Raw genomic sequence first — 15,079 nt, 5'->3', positions numbered from 1 at the left:
AGAATTTAAATGATCAAAATGATTATTGGGCTTTGTTTACAAATATAGATGTTTGAACTATACACAATCACAAAAAGCATGACTATATCATAAACAAGTTTTGTTCATTTGATCCCAACACACTAGGGAACCATAAAAGGGAGAGAGAGTGCTCTGAGTGGGCTACAGCATGTGGACCCTGGCAACAGGACCCTGTATGTAACAGTTCAACTGCAGGACCACTCAATTATTATTATTTTTTTTGAGACACAGGGTCTTGCTCTGCCGCCCAGGCTAGAGTGCAGTGGCATGATCATACAGTTCACAGCAGCCTTGACTTCCTGAGCTCAATTGATCGTCCCACCTCATCCTCCCAAGTTGCTGGGACTACAGGTGTGTGCCACCACACCTGGTGAAGCTTTTCTAGTTTTTGGTAGAGTGGAGGTTTTGCTATATTGCCCAGGCTGGCCTCAGACTTCTGGCCTCAAGCAGTCCTCCCACCTCAGCCTCCCAAAGCACCGAGATTACAGGTGTAAGCCATCGCACCCAGCCTACATTTCTTTTTGTAAAGTTTTTTATTTTTTTAACCTTCACCTGATTTTATAGCCAAAAAATATGAGATTCTTCCCCGATATTTGAGAATTTTGTGACTAACAGCTGGATCTTTATTTCAGGGAGCAAGGCTTAGAGAATTTATAGAGAACAAAGAACGTGTGTTTGTGTGTGCCTGTGTGTATGTGTATGCAAAGACATGATTTGCCTTTCAGATAATATTAGTTGATAGTCTTTAAAGATTTGATTTGACTATTGGGGGTTAAGATGCTACTTTTAGGACCCTTTAGTTAAATATTATTTTGAGAATGTTGAGAAGATTCAAACAAAATGTACAAGATTAATCTAATGCACATACATAATTAGTGAATACATAATTTTTTCAAGTATATGTACACATTTCCAAAAATTGAGTAGATATTAGGACACAAATAGAGTTGCAAAAGAGTTGCTGTCATGCAGACCACATTCTCTGTCTACAATATAATCAATTATGAAAATATTAAAAGAAAAGAGCACAAGTTCATGTGCTTGGAAATTTAAAAGTACTTATAAATAAATTAGGCCTCAAAAAATATAAATAATTTATATTTAAAACAAATATTTAAAATTGGAAGACAACTGAGTCAGTGTATGTTAAAACTTACGTAATGCAGCAAAAATAGTTCTTGAGAAATTAAATGTATACAATATAGCAGAAATTAAAGAAAATTATAGAAGTTCAACTTAACAAGTACTTGTACATCTTGTTTGAATCTTCTCAACAACTTCTCAAATTGTAACTTAACAATTACTCTGTTCGTTTTTCTGACTTTTTATATTAGAAGAAAATTATAAAGAGTAGAGTAAATATTTAATGAAACAGAAAACAAATAATGACAGGATCAACTAAAACAAAAGCTGGGTTTTCTTTCTTTTAAGACTAATTATACAGACCTGTGGCAAGAAAGATGATGAAATAGAATAGGCACAAATAAAAATAGCAAGAATTAAAATGAAGACATAACTACAGGCATAAGACATATTTAAATAATCAGAAGAGAATACTGAGAAGCTTTTTGCAACAACTTTCTAAACACAGATGAATTGATAATTTTGTTTAAAATATAAATTGCCAATATTAAATCAAGAATAAATAGAAAACCCAAATAAACTTGTAAAACAATACTTAATCATGAAGATGGCAATTTTTCCCATGTTAATTAATGAAATCAGTCTGTTTTTTTCATCAGAATCCCAATGAGGTTTTCACTGAACCTCACAGGGTGATTCTAAAATGTATATGAAGTAGTAAAGGGCCAAGAATAACCTAGAAAGGATTAATAAATTTAAGTAAAGGGGAAAAAAACTGTAAACAACAAAAGAAACCTTAAAATAAGTTACAAGATAAGCCATTGATTGGAAGGAGATATTGTCATGTAAATGATAAAAGGGCTGGCATCTAAAATAATAACTTATTCAAACTCACAAGAAAAAGATAACCCAGTAGAAAAAATTTGTGTAAACAACATGAATAGACAGCTCACAAAAGAGGAAACATACAATGACCACTAAACATCATAATTTGCTTTATCTTACTTGTAATCAGTGGGATCAAAATAAAACACAATACAATTTTACAGTTGTAGATTACCAAAAGTTTAAAAGTCTGTTAATACCAAGAGTTTTTAGACAAGTGAAGAAAGGGAAGGTTTCATACTTGATGGTATGATAGGAGTATAGATGGCTACAACTACTTTGAAGAACATTAAGTAATTTCTAGTAAGCTTGATGCCTATAATTCACTACTCAGAAATTACCCTTCTAGGTACACATCTTACAGAGACACTATACATGTGTTTATGATCAGAAATGGAAAAATTAGAAACTGAATTACATGTCTATTGATAAGAGACTGGGTGAAAAAGCAGGACACATATAGTATGTACCATTTATGTATTTTTTTAAAAGCAATAGCACATATTTTTTATGAATACAAACATATATGGTATTACATTTTAGAAACATAAATAAGAAAAGTAAACGTCAATTTCAGCACAGTGGCCAGAAGTTACCTCTGAGAAGGGAGGGGAGTAAATATGATTTTTATTTTTAATAAATAGGGAGAAAGCCTTCAGTTATAAAGATCTGAAATAACAATATTAACTCTTCTAAATCTAGAGAGTAGGTATGTGTTATAATGGTCTCTGCATACAGAATATGTTTGAAGTACTTCGTGATTTAAAAAATTTATATGCCCAGAAAAACAATTTAAAAAAATTAATGAAGCCAAAAGCTAGTTCTTTGAGAAGATGCTAAAACTGATAAGCCTTTAGGCAGAATGATCAGGAAAGAAAAGAAGACACATTTTCAAAGTAAGGCACGAAACAAGTAATATCACTGCTAATTCTACAGATATTAAAAGAAAAATAAGACAATGTGAACATATTTTATATCGATAAATTTGACAGCTTGCATGAAATTGACAGATGCCTTGAAATATATAAACTACCAAAGCTCACTGAAGAAGAAATAGGCATAAACAAATTCAATTTGTACTTAAAAACCTTTCTATAAACACGACTCTAAGCCCAGTTGGCTTCTACTACTATTGTTCAGCATTGTACTGAAGGTTCTAGCCAGTGCAATAAGGCAATAAAAAGAAGCAAAAGGCATTCAGATTGTGAGGGAAGGGGCATGAATGTCTCCATAGCAAGTTCAACAAATTCTACCTAAAAACAACTAGAATAAGTGAGCTTAGCAAGATTGTAGGACATGAGATTAATATAGCAAACAATTGCAGACTGGGCACAGTGGCTCACGCCTGTAATCCCAGCACCTTGGGGGGCCAAGATAGGTGGATTGCCTGAGGTCAGGAGTTCAAGACCAGCCTAGCCAACATGGTGAAACCCCATCTTTACTAAATATACAAAAATAAGGCAGGCATGGTGATGCACACCTGTAATCCCAGCTACTCAGGAGGCCGAAGCAGGATAACCGCTTGAACCCAGGAGGCAAAGGTTGCAGTGAGCCGAGATCGCGCCACTGCACTCCAGCCTGGGCGACAGAGCGAGACTCTGTCTCAAAAAAAAAAAAAAAAAAAAATTAGCCAGGCGTGGTGGCGGGTGCCTGAAATCCCAGCTACTGGGGAGGCTGAGGCAGGAGAATCGCTTGCACCTGAGAGGCAGAAGTTACAGTGAGTCAGGATCATGCCATTGCACTCCAGCCTGGGTAACAAGAGCCAGTATACAAAAATAGTTGCTTGAGATATCTATCTATCTATCTATCTATCTATCTATCTATCTATCTACACATATAGATAGGTAGATAGATAGATACACACATATAGATATATGTATACACACACATCTATATATATAGATATATATATACATCTGTATATATAGAGATATATATCTCAAGCAAGTATTTTTGTGTGCTGGCTACAATTAGAAAATAATATTAAAAATACATTATTTATAATGGTATCAAAAATACAAAAGAAACACTTAGGAATAACTCTGGCAAAAGTATGCAAAGAACCTGCACCCTGAAAAGTATAAAATATTGCCAACAGACATCAGAGAACTAAGTAAATGAAGAGATATATAATGTTCATGCCTTCAATATTGCATGTAATGTAGTATTTCAGTATTTTGATATCAGTTCTGCTAAAGTTGATATATAGATTCAGTACAATTTTCATCAAATTCCAATATACTTTTTTGTAGAAATTAACAAGCTGATATAAATAAATACTAAGGACCTAGAATAGTCTAACCTTGGTAAAGGACAAAGTTAGAATCATAACTTTTCCTGATTTCAAGGCTTTTTAAAAAATACTGCAATAATCAAGAGAATATAGTAATGGCATAAAGATAGATTAGTATAACCAAATCTAGACACAGACCTACATATATATGGACAACTGATTTTCAAAGTGATATTTTTTTCAACAAATAGTGCTTAAATAATTGGTTATTCATATTTTTAAAAACACATTTCAGTTTTGCACTGTATATAATTGTCTAAAATGGATCCTAGACCTAAATTTAAGGCACAAAACTAAAACCTATTTTGACTTTGGGTTAGACAGTATTTCTTAGATATGACACCAAAGGCACAATCTGTTCTTTAAAATGATAAATAGGACTTCATCAAAATAAAAAATTTTTGTTCTACAAAAGACATTCTTAGGAGAATGAAAAGAAGCTACATACTACAAGAAAATATTTGAAAATTATATATCTGATAAAGGGACTTGTATTCAGAATATATAAAGAACTTTCACAACTCAAGAAAACAAAACATTCAGTTTTTAAAAATGTACAAAATATGGCTCTGTAAATGGATGGATGACCCAAAAATAGAATTTTTTAAAAAGTACAAAATATATGAATGAGCACATCACCAAATCTATAAAGAAGGCAAAGAAACACATGAAGTGATGCTCAACTTTAGTTATTAAATGCAGATTTAAAACCACAGTACATGCTAATACACACTTTTAGGATGTCTAAAAGTAAAAGGACCAGGCATACCAACTGTTAACAAGGATGTGGAGGAACTACAATTCTCATTTACTGCTGGTTAGAATGCAAAATGGTACAACCATCTGGAAAACATTTTGGTATTTTCTTGAAAAGTTAAACGTATACATATCATGTGATCCATGTGATCAAGTCATTCCACTCATATATATTTACCCAAGACAAAAGGAAGTGTATGTCCATACAAAAACTTGTACACAAATGCTTGCAGCAGCTTCCTTTGTGATAGACAGAAACTGAAAACAACCCAAATGTTCATCAGTAGATGAATGGATAAACAACTTGCAGTATATTTATGAGGAATACTACTCAGTAATAAAAAGGAATAGATTATTGACACATGCCACAACATGGCTGAATCTTAAAAAAAATATTGAGTGAAAACAGATATATCATACACATGTTTTCATACCATTTATATAAAATTTTAGGAAATGCAAGCTAATGTATAATGATGCAAACCAGATCAGAGAGAGCCAGGAAGGAGGATTTTACAGTCTCTTTTATAAGAGCATGGAGAAACTTTTAGGAATAGTGGTGAATATGTTTATTATCTTGATTATATTGATGGCTTCATGAGTGTATATATGTCAAAACTTATCAAATTACAGACTTTACATGTAGTTTATTTCAGGTCAATGTTAGTCTAATGACACATCTTTTGAAAAAAAATTTTTTTTCTGAAGTCAGATTATCTGGGTCCAAATCTCAGTTCTTTAATTTGTAACCTGAAACAAATTTTAATTTATTTACATCTTTGACTTCTTATTTATAAAATGGGGCTTATAATAATAGTATCTTATCAGGCTGTTGTGGAGAATTGAATGAGCTAATCCAGGTAAAAATGTCCAGCAGATAAGGTATTCAATAAATGTTGGGTTTTATTGTCATTACTGCTATAAGTGTAGTTGAGTTAAATTGATCAAAGAGAGAGAAATCCCTTCTATTCCAGCCTCTTCTTTCCAATACTTCTAATGATGAGGATATCACTCCTTTATGAGTTGACTCATTCCATTGTTGGGTATTGGAAAAGTCAGCCTTACTAATTTTTCTAGACATATGAGAATTAGTCCTACTTTCAGAGACTTTAATAGGAAGAAAGGGAGGAAGAAGAGGTGGAACAAGTGGAGGGGAAAAGTAGTTGGTTTAACCACTCTTCCCATCTGGGAATTCTTTTCCCCAAAATTCTCCCATGTGCTTTGCTTAAGCACTTTCCTCTTTGAGGAAATAGAACACTCTAGGCATTATGCAAAGTTGGGGAAATATGAATTAAACAATGTGTGAGGTTCTCTAAGACTTGGTACTGTAGTCATTTTACTGGAAAAATGATCGAACTTTATGAGGCTCCACACACAAACTGGTGGCATATAGAACTGAGGAGAGAGCCATATTCAGTGCTAAAGGATTCCCAGACTTGCCTCAGACATGTGCACAGCCTAACTCCAGGGATTTAAAACTCTTACAATCTAGAATTCAGGCCAAGAAGAGTAAGTAGCTATACACTTGCTCAGTTCTAGGGAACCAGACCCATGCCACTGTGAACCTCTAGCTCATAGCAGTGATGGAAGAAGTTCAAAAGGTTAATGACTTCTAAAACTGAGCAGATAGAATGCCTCCCAGAGAGGTCTCAGCACCCTCAGTCTGACTTTGTTTTTGCCTATTCATGGACAGATTTCCACTAAAACTAGTCTCGGATAAACCTGGAGCACACAAGACTCAGAGATGATAGTGATGATGGTACATAGGATGCTAAATGGATGGTGTTTTGAAGTAAAAAAGTCAAGGGGGAATTGGAACTTCAATATAAATGTATTATTTCTTGCTACATTTGGTAGATCTTATTTCTCAGTAAAGCAACAATATCCATAGTGTTGTATAAAATTTGGATGGTTGTCTTATAGTTGATGCAAGACTTCTTAGCTGAATTGTTAAAAGCAGTGCATTCAGGAGGCGAAGGCCATAAGGTGAATCCCAGTGACAGTTAACATCAGCATGTAGTGTGGCCATCTATTTCATCCCAAAACGTTGTCAGTCATCCCATAAATGCATATTGGCATTGATGTAGAGACTCAAAGATGAATCCGGGTGAAGGACTTTAGCTGAATCCATCAATATAAGCATTTCATGTGAGTCTGAGGCATTGTTATCATTTGGAATAATAGCACTTAAAAAAAAATCACACCAAAGCCATGTTTTATTTTTCCTAAGGATCACAACAAGATGGATTAATAAAGCAGTCAGCTTAGAACCACACTCTTAGAGGTTCTGCATTTTAATAAGAAAATAACCAATTAATTAATATTTTAAATAGTTATAAGTAGGAGAAGTAATGACCAGCAGAAGAATGGTGAAGTTCATTGTCATGTTCTTGGATAGGACTTGTAACGGCATGTTCCTCAAATGGTTCCTTTGGGCATCTCCTTTATCTCTATTTAGGGCTTTCCTGATAACATGACAGTAACAGCTTCCTTGCATGGTCCACAAGGAGAAGGCATTCCCTGGCATCTGGTTACTGAAACTGAGTCAGCTCAGAACTAATCTCTGAGGTTAATCTGGCTGGGATACCCTCTTATCACCAGGGTTGCTTTGACCCTTCAGACTACCTATACAAGAAATACTTCCCTCTATGGGCACGCACTTTAATCAAAGCTGTATCTCCGTCAAAGAGGACTGCATTTTCTTTTAGAGTAGAACTGATCTTAGGATGTAATTTTCTAGTAAGATCACACTACAATATTTATGTCATACAGATTTGTTTTATTTATGACCCTGAGAATGAACATCCTTATGGGAATTCATTTAAAAATGATTTAAATAATGCGTTTTCTTCATAAATCAGGGTCTGATTAGAACCAGACCCTGATTTATGAAGAAAAGACATTATTTTAGTCTTATTTCTCCCTCTTCTTTCTCTTTTTGCCCCGTAACAGCTTTGCTGTGCATTACCGCCGGATGGTAGACAAAGTTAGTGAAAGTAAAACCAATCATTTACTTAGCTACTAGCCATTTAAATGCATTCTTGAAGAGGAAGTATTAATAGATTAAACTTACATGAACTTAAAATATTTTTATGTCTTTATGAATAACTAAGAATTGAACCTATATTGTTGATTCTAAAGCAAAAAATCAGAAAAGGATTGTGTGAAAAGTAAAATGAATGTAGCATAACTGCTTTATGAAGTGTGGAAATACAATGCAGAAAGACAACGTCCGGCTGGGCACAGTGGCTCACACCTGTAATCCCAGCACTTAAGGAGACCGAGGCGGGTAGATCACTTGAGTTCAGGAGTTCCAGACCAGCCTGGCCAACATGGTAAAACCCTGTCTCTAAAAAAAAAAAAAAAAAAAGAAAAAAGAAAAAGAAAGACAGTGTCCAAGGCACTTTAATTCAACTAAAACCTTGCATCACCTGAATGAAAAATTGGGAACCTATTTTTTTCCCTTTAATTTTGAACTCTTTTAGTAAAATGACAGAATGTCAATCCCTGTGTTATATATAGTAAAGCAGGATACTTTATATTGGTTCAGTGTGTCATGTTTGTTCATTTGGACAAATGTAACTTACAGGTGAAAATGCTTATAGGGACCTGGTAGAGTTATTTGAGAGAGAGACACTTAAGTACAGAGCAGTTGTATTAACAGTTTATATTCGTTTAAAATACAGTTTATGTATAAACAGAAAAGAAAGGAATACTTTGGCAATGAAACCGTTAGAGTTTTTGAAAGCAATTAAAGATATAAAGATAATGAGAAGGATTTTTGGGATGAGGAAGAGGAGTAGATAGCATTTTTATTAATTAATTAATTAATTATTTAATAAAAGACAACGGTCTCACTATGTTGCCCGGGCTGGTCTCAAACTCCTGAGCTCAAGTGGATCTACCTGCCTTGGCTTCCCAAAGTGCTAAGATTACAGGCGTAAGCCACCACACCCAGCCGTGGAAGTAGCATTTTTAGAATGAGACTATAAAACAATACTCATTGTTGGTGGAGAATTTATCTTGGGTGAGTAGAGGATGTCCACATTCTTTTCCTACTAAGAAATTAGATGAGGTAAGTAATAACATTAAAAGAAATTTAGAAGTAAGTAACTAAAAGTTATTTTTTTAGTTTCTTACAATGAAAATGTAATCATAGTATCCCCTGAGAGTGAAGAGTTGGGATTAGTAATCTTTTGGGTACTGCTCCATACATCTCTTTCTTCCATTTTCTGTAAGTAAATGTTATATTTGTTGTTATGTTTAAGCACCAGGAAATCATTGACTGTAGATAAAGAGTCAAATAGCTGATGTTTATCATGAATCCATTATTACTGATGTTTTCAAATTTAAATGACAGTTTCTCTTTTAATATGGTATTTTTTTAAATTACCTTCAAACTTTATCATTATCTCTGAGTGTCAGACTTACCTATGATGGGGTGTGTCTGTGTGTGTGTGTGTGTGTGTGTGTGTGTGTGTGTGTGTGTGTATTTAAATATATATCATATGGCTTTGTATATTCTGAATATATTCTATCAATTGAGAAATGTATTCTTAAAATGAAGAAATAAAACCGTTCTGGAAATTGTTTTAAAATAAAATGTAATGATAAATGTTTTAGAGTAGCTTGCCCATTTCTTTACTGTAATACTTTTTAGGTTAACGAGAAGCTGCTCAATTATTCTATTTTTATACACTGTACATTTTATTCCTCTGAAATGTTTGGCAGCTCCAACAAGAAGCAGCTGCTAATTTTAAGCAGGAAATCTAAACAGCTAATTTAAGAAAAAAATTTTGTATTGTTATACTCTCCTTAAATTGTGCAGGACACAAATAGGCATCCTGCACAATTTAAGGAGTATATAGCAATTTCATAGAAAAAGCGGGTTACCCCGTTTTATGGTCTGTTTAGAAAAATAGAGCCATCAAATCCCAAATGCCTAATCTCAAGGAGTACAATTTTTATGTTGTGTTACTGTCATACCCAGATTTAAATTCTACCATCCTCAAAACCAACGATGGTTAAGAATTTTTCTTTGTGCACAAGCTGAGTAGAGATTTTATTCTTTTTGAAGTACTTGGAAAAACTAAAGGATGTTTTTAAAAATTGTAATTTTAGGCCAGGCACGGTGGCTCATGCCTGTAATCCTAGCACTTTGGGAGACCAAGGTGGGAGGAAAGTTTGAGCCCAGAAGTTCAAGACCAGCCTGGGCAACTTAGCGAGACTCCATCTCTAAAACAAACAAACAAACAAAAAGATAAAAATTGTAATTTTATTTACATGGTTACACTATCCTTTTCTTTGATATAAAGAAAATAAAACAAAGTCTGTTTGTTCAGCTTTTTTCTTAAAACAGAGTAGAAAGAGTAATAACTTTAAACTATTTATGATTTGGGGGAATTTATTAGGATTCTCCAGAGAGTCAGAACCAATTGGATGTGCATATACAGAAAGAGAGTTATTATAAGGAATTGGCTTACATGATTATGGTGGCTTGGCAAGTCCAAAATCTGCAGTTGGGCTAGTGGGCTGGAGACTCAGGAAAGCAGATGTTGCAGTTCCAGTGTGAAGGCCAGCAGCCTGGAGACCCAGGAGAGCCAGTTGAGCAGATGAAATCTGATGGCTGTCTGTTGGAGAATTCCCTTTTGCTTGGGACAGACTAGTCTTTTTGTTCTATTAAAGCCTTCAACTGATCAGATGGGGCCTACCAACATTATGGAGGGTAATCTGCATTATTCAGAGTTCACTGGTTTAAATGTTAATCTCATCTAAAAACACCGTCCAAGTTGACACATAAAATTAGCTATCATAGGGAATATTTTAATATTGCTGAAATATAAATCTTTCTTCTGGTGCAGTGGTGGCTATTCAGTACCGCCCTTAGATTTGAGCACGGAGAGCCTTCCTCAGATCCTGCTTTTTGGAGGGTTATAGTTGGCCGTTATTCAGTCACATATCTCACCGTAGGGCAAGAAGACCAAGGGGCCAAAGTTATAGATTCACCAGGAGGCATGCCCCCATTCTAGACCACATCCCCACAAGGGGCCAAAGTTAGACTCACTAGGAGGCATGCCCCCATTCTAGACCACATCCCCACAAGGGGCCAAAGTTAGACTCACTAGGAGGCATGTCCCCATTCTAGACCACATCCTGGCTACACAGGACCCTGGAATCCTCTGCCCAGACAGGTTTAAGCCTGTTTCTGGGGCTTGTGTAGAAACCAGGCTACACATCTCCCCAGGTCCACGCTCCTGACTCTATGGACTTTGTACCCACCGTTACTTCTGCAGGGGCCGGTGGGTGGCTGTTTGGAGGTAAAAGGTGCCTAGATATGTGGGCTACTAAATTTCTACCCATGTGCAGATGAGGCCCTTGAAATACAGAAAGGAGCCTGGAATAGGGAGAGAAGTGGAGCAGGATGAGGGCCTCTTTTCCTTCCTCTGCTGCATCCAGACACATGTCTCTAAGGTGTCTGGAATCCTAAATGAGAGCTTCCAAGTCATTACAAAGGTATTTGTATCAAGATAGTGAGATGGAACACATTTCATATATATATTCATCAGTTGTTAGCCTGAGTTATTGTAACTTTTAAATATTTAGATGTATATTTGTACATTTGGACCTCTGCCTCAGACTTAAATGCTAGAGGCAGGTATTTCCTATCTATTGAAGGTCAGCAAATTCAGAGAATTAGAAGTTAATTATTAAATTTGAAATCTGAAAAGTGTGTTATAAAATCAGGGTAGGGTAGGGTTATTGCTAGGAAGGAAGGGGTCATAGTTGGGGAGGGGCCTGGCATGTTTCATTTCTCTACTTGGATGGTGGTCACATAGATGTAAATTCTAATGATTCTTTAAACTAAATCTTTGTGGCTTCCTCCTTATGGAAAATAGATCTTCCAATGGAGTGCTAAAAAGTATTATTCTTAATTATGGGGAAAAAAAACTATTGCATAAAAATGTTTCTTCAAACTTGTCTGTTCTAAGAATCTTGGCCCAGCCATCAGAATAAATAGAAACAATAATTTAAAGTTCTAGAAGACAGATAAATTTTTTAGCAAGTGTGTGTTTTATAGCAAGCATGAACAAACTTATATTTAAATATGTGTGTGTGTGCTTGATTTTAACTTTCAAGACATTAGCTGCGGAAGCCATTGAAAGAAAACCTCTCTTCTCATTCCTAGCTGCAAGACCTTCAGTGGATTCCATGGGTTAAGATAAAAAATATTTTCAAGTATTTTTATTTTACTCTAAGTCTGTTGTTTGTTTATCTGAAAGAATGAACAATGATAATGAAAAGCAAAGGGGAATATTTACCTTTTTCAAGTTAGAGATCCATTGTGTGTAAACTTTGTTCTATAATTTTGTGAAAAAACTTCTGGATGCGCTTTCCACATATAAATATTTATTGTAACAGAGATTCTTTCTCTGTTTTTATTTCCAGGTATCATCTTCACCAAATAAAGAAAGTAATGAAGAAGGTATAGTATATTTTGATTCATTAAGAGTAACATGTATAAATTTATTTGTTTACAGTAGTGGAAGCCAAAAACTAAAACTAAAAATAAAATAGATAAATTGAAAAGCTGTATAAGCTAAGTGAAATATTTTTAAAATAGTCGCTAAAATTTCAGATGAAATATTTTCTAATTCAGAAAATAAGGAGAATGCACTTAACTACTTTTCTAGGTTAGAAAATGATTTGATTGTACAGTGACTTTTTTTTTGGTGAAGTACTGAGATATTCCAGCCAGTTCTGATACATTTAATTTTAAAAGATTTAATTAAAAAAAAAACTCTTACATTCAGATATTTATCTTTTTTTAATGAATCACTTATTTTAGCTGAAGATCTTAAAATATATAGTTATAGAATTAAAAATAAATATAATATTTTTATTACCATTATTTGAAGCTGTTTTAATAAACAAGTAAAAATGCTCTGTAGTGAATTTTCAGAATTTAAGCATGTGCACACATCATTTGTCTTTCAAAATATTGCAAGATTTTGGCTTTTTGTTTTAATATAAAATATTAGAGCATTCAACTTGCAGATTTGGAAGAAATATGAGAACTATTTACTGTGAGTCAAGTATGACATGTTTAGAAAGGAGTAAATCCATAGACATGATTTCATGGGAAAGCAAACTGTATTCCTTATATGGTAAGCTAACAAATTGTTTCTTTGTGATACTATCCCATTTGGGGCATTTTTTGTGTAGTCAAATTTTACAATACAAGCTTTATCTAAACCTTTCATGTTATAGCACTTCTATGTTATCTGCTAGAGACTAAAATGACCCAGAAAGATACAAGAAATAAAGTAGGAAGGCTCTAGAATTTTTAATGTAGCTTTATATAAGGCTTGGGCCAAATGAGAGAACTTGGGACAAAAGTTTGAAGGGAAATAGCTTTAAATAGAGAAATGCGACTTTAGATAGCTTATGACTGTTTGTATCTGCCTAAATACTTCCTAAAAGTCTAAATTAAATTTGATTAATCACTCCCTTCTCCCTCCTCTTATCCCTTCCCTAATACCCTCTTTCCCCATTTTAAATGCAGAGCAAGTGTGGCACTTCCTTGGCAAGTGATTGAAACATCTGAAATTCTGCTGTCAAGATTCCCATCTCTAAGGACTCCAAGACTCTTTTTCCCCAAGTGCTAGAGACAAGGGGGTCTATGAGCATTTACTGACTTCCTGTTAAAACTTCATTTTTTCAAACTTTTTGAGCTATGCGATATATAAATAAACAGTAAGAATTTTAAATTACTCTCCTTTGGACATTTATTGATATAAAAAGAAGATTTTGGCCAGGCACGTTGGCTCATGCCTGTAATTTCAGCACTTTGGGAGGCCGAGGTGGGCAGATCACGAGGTCAGGAGTTCAAGACCAGCCTGGCCAGTATGTTGAAACCCCATCTCTATTAAAAATACAAAAATTAGCCAGGCGTGGTGGTGCATGCCTGTAGACCCAGCTACTCAGGAGGCTGAGGCAGAAGAACTGCTTGAGCCCAGGAGGCAGGGGTTGCAGTGAGCAGAGATTGTGCCACTGCACTCCAGCCTGGGCGACAGAGAGAGACTCTGTCTCAAAAAAAAAAAAAAAAAAAAAAGATTCTGTTTCATTTCATAGCACAAATTTAGAGGCATTGAGTTGACCAATTCTAGTTTCTATACCTAAAGGAACCCATTGATTTTACCAGTTTTTATTTCTGTAGATTGGATGTAAAAATCACAGATTCAATAAATTAATAAACTTTGTGTAGACAACTGTTACTTTCATTTTCATACTATATTATTCCTTTTCAAGTCCATTGCTGGTAGAGGCTTTAAATATTTGGCCAACCTCTACTCTCTTATTAGTGCCTGTGTAAATGTGTTACATTTATTAAGGCTCCTTCCTGTAATTTATTGTTTTGGAAATCCTAATCTCTTTTTGATTCTCATTCATTCCCCTTATGGTGATGACTCTGGGGATGACTCTCATCATCTCTACAGGATGACACTCTGTAGTGACTACTCCCTCTATGATGGTGGCCTCTATAGCGATGACTCCCATATCTCCATAAGCAGCCCAGGTCTCTTTCTGGTGTCTACCTATTGGTCATCAGTTTAAATGCCTTTGACTTCTCTTGTCCAAGCCTGAATTCATCTTCACTTACACATATGTTACTTTCTCCTTATTCTTGAACAATGGAATTGACTTTCTCTAAATCTTCCACTTGAAGCCTTGAAATCTTATGGAACTTCTCTTTATTCATGAAGATTATCTAAATGGTTATTTGTTGTCCTCATTTGTTGACACCCCTACTCTGTTGAGTTTTCCCTTACTTCACTAGACTTTTGTTAACAGGCTCCTATCTCTTCTCCATGACTCTGAGATCCAGCCCCTCTGCCTCATCCCCATGATCAGTATCATGCACTCTTACCTCCTAACCAAGTGGTTGTCTTGCCTCCAGTTTTTCTCCCTTCATACCATCTTCCACATTTCTAAACAGTGATTTTCTTACAGCATAGATCCTATTTTGTTATATTTTTCTCA

The 15,079-nt window shown here is 34.8% G+C and overlaps 1 protein-coding gene across 3 annotated transcripts in view; it reads left to right on the top strand.

Annotated features, from left to right (window-relative positions):
- The window catches only part of PPA2 (inorganic pyrophosphatase 2), a 104,581-nt gene extending 90,775 nt beyond the window's left edge, over window positions 1–13,806 (top strand). For all 3 annotated transcript variants that reach the window (XM_004040226.4, XM_055384674.2, XM_055384677.2), the window contains 2 exons: window positions 12,485–12,521; window positions 13,602–13,806. In XM_004040226.4, the coding sequence (XP_004040274.1) occupies window positions 12,485–12,521; window positions 13,602–13,630 (66 nt within the window). In that variant the 3' untranslated portion in view covers window positions 13,631–13,806. The remainder of the gene's footprint in view (window positions 1–12,484; window positions 12,522–13,601) is intronic.
- The last annotated feature ends 1,273 nt before the right edge of the window (window positions 13,807–15,079 follow it).

This window comes from Gorilla gorilla, chromosome 3, assembly GCF_029281585.2.
Source record: "Gorilla gorilla gorilla isolate KB3781 chromosome 3, NHGRI_mGorGor1-v2.1_pri, whole genome shotgun sequence".
Classification (NCBI taxonomy): domain Eukaryota; kingdom Metazoa; phylum Chordata; class Mammalia; order Primates; family Hominidae; genus Gorilla; species Gorilla gorilla.
The sequence above is the reverse complement of the archived record's forward strand: the minus strand, read 5'-3'. Positions and strand labels throughout refer to the sequence as shown.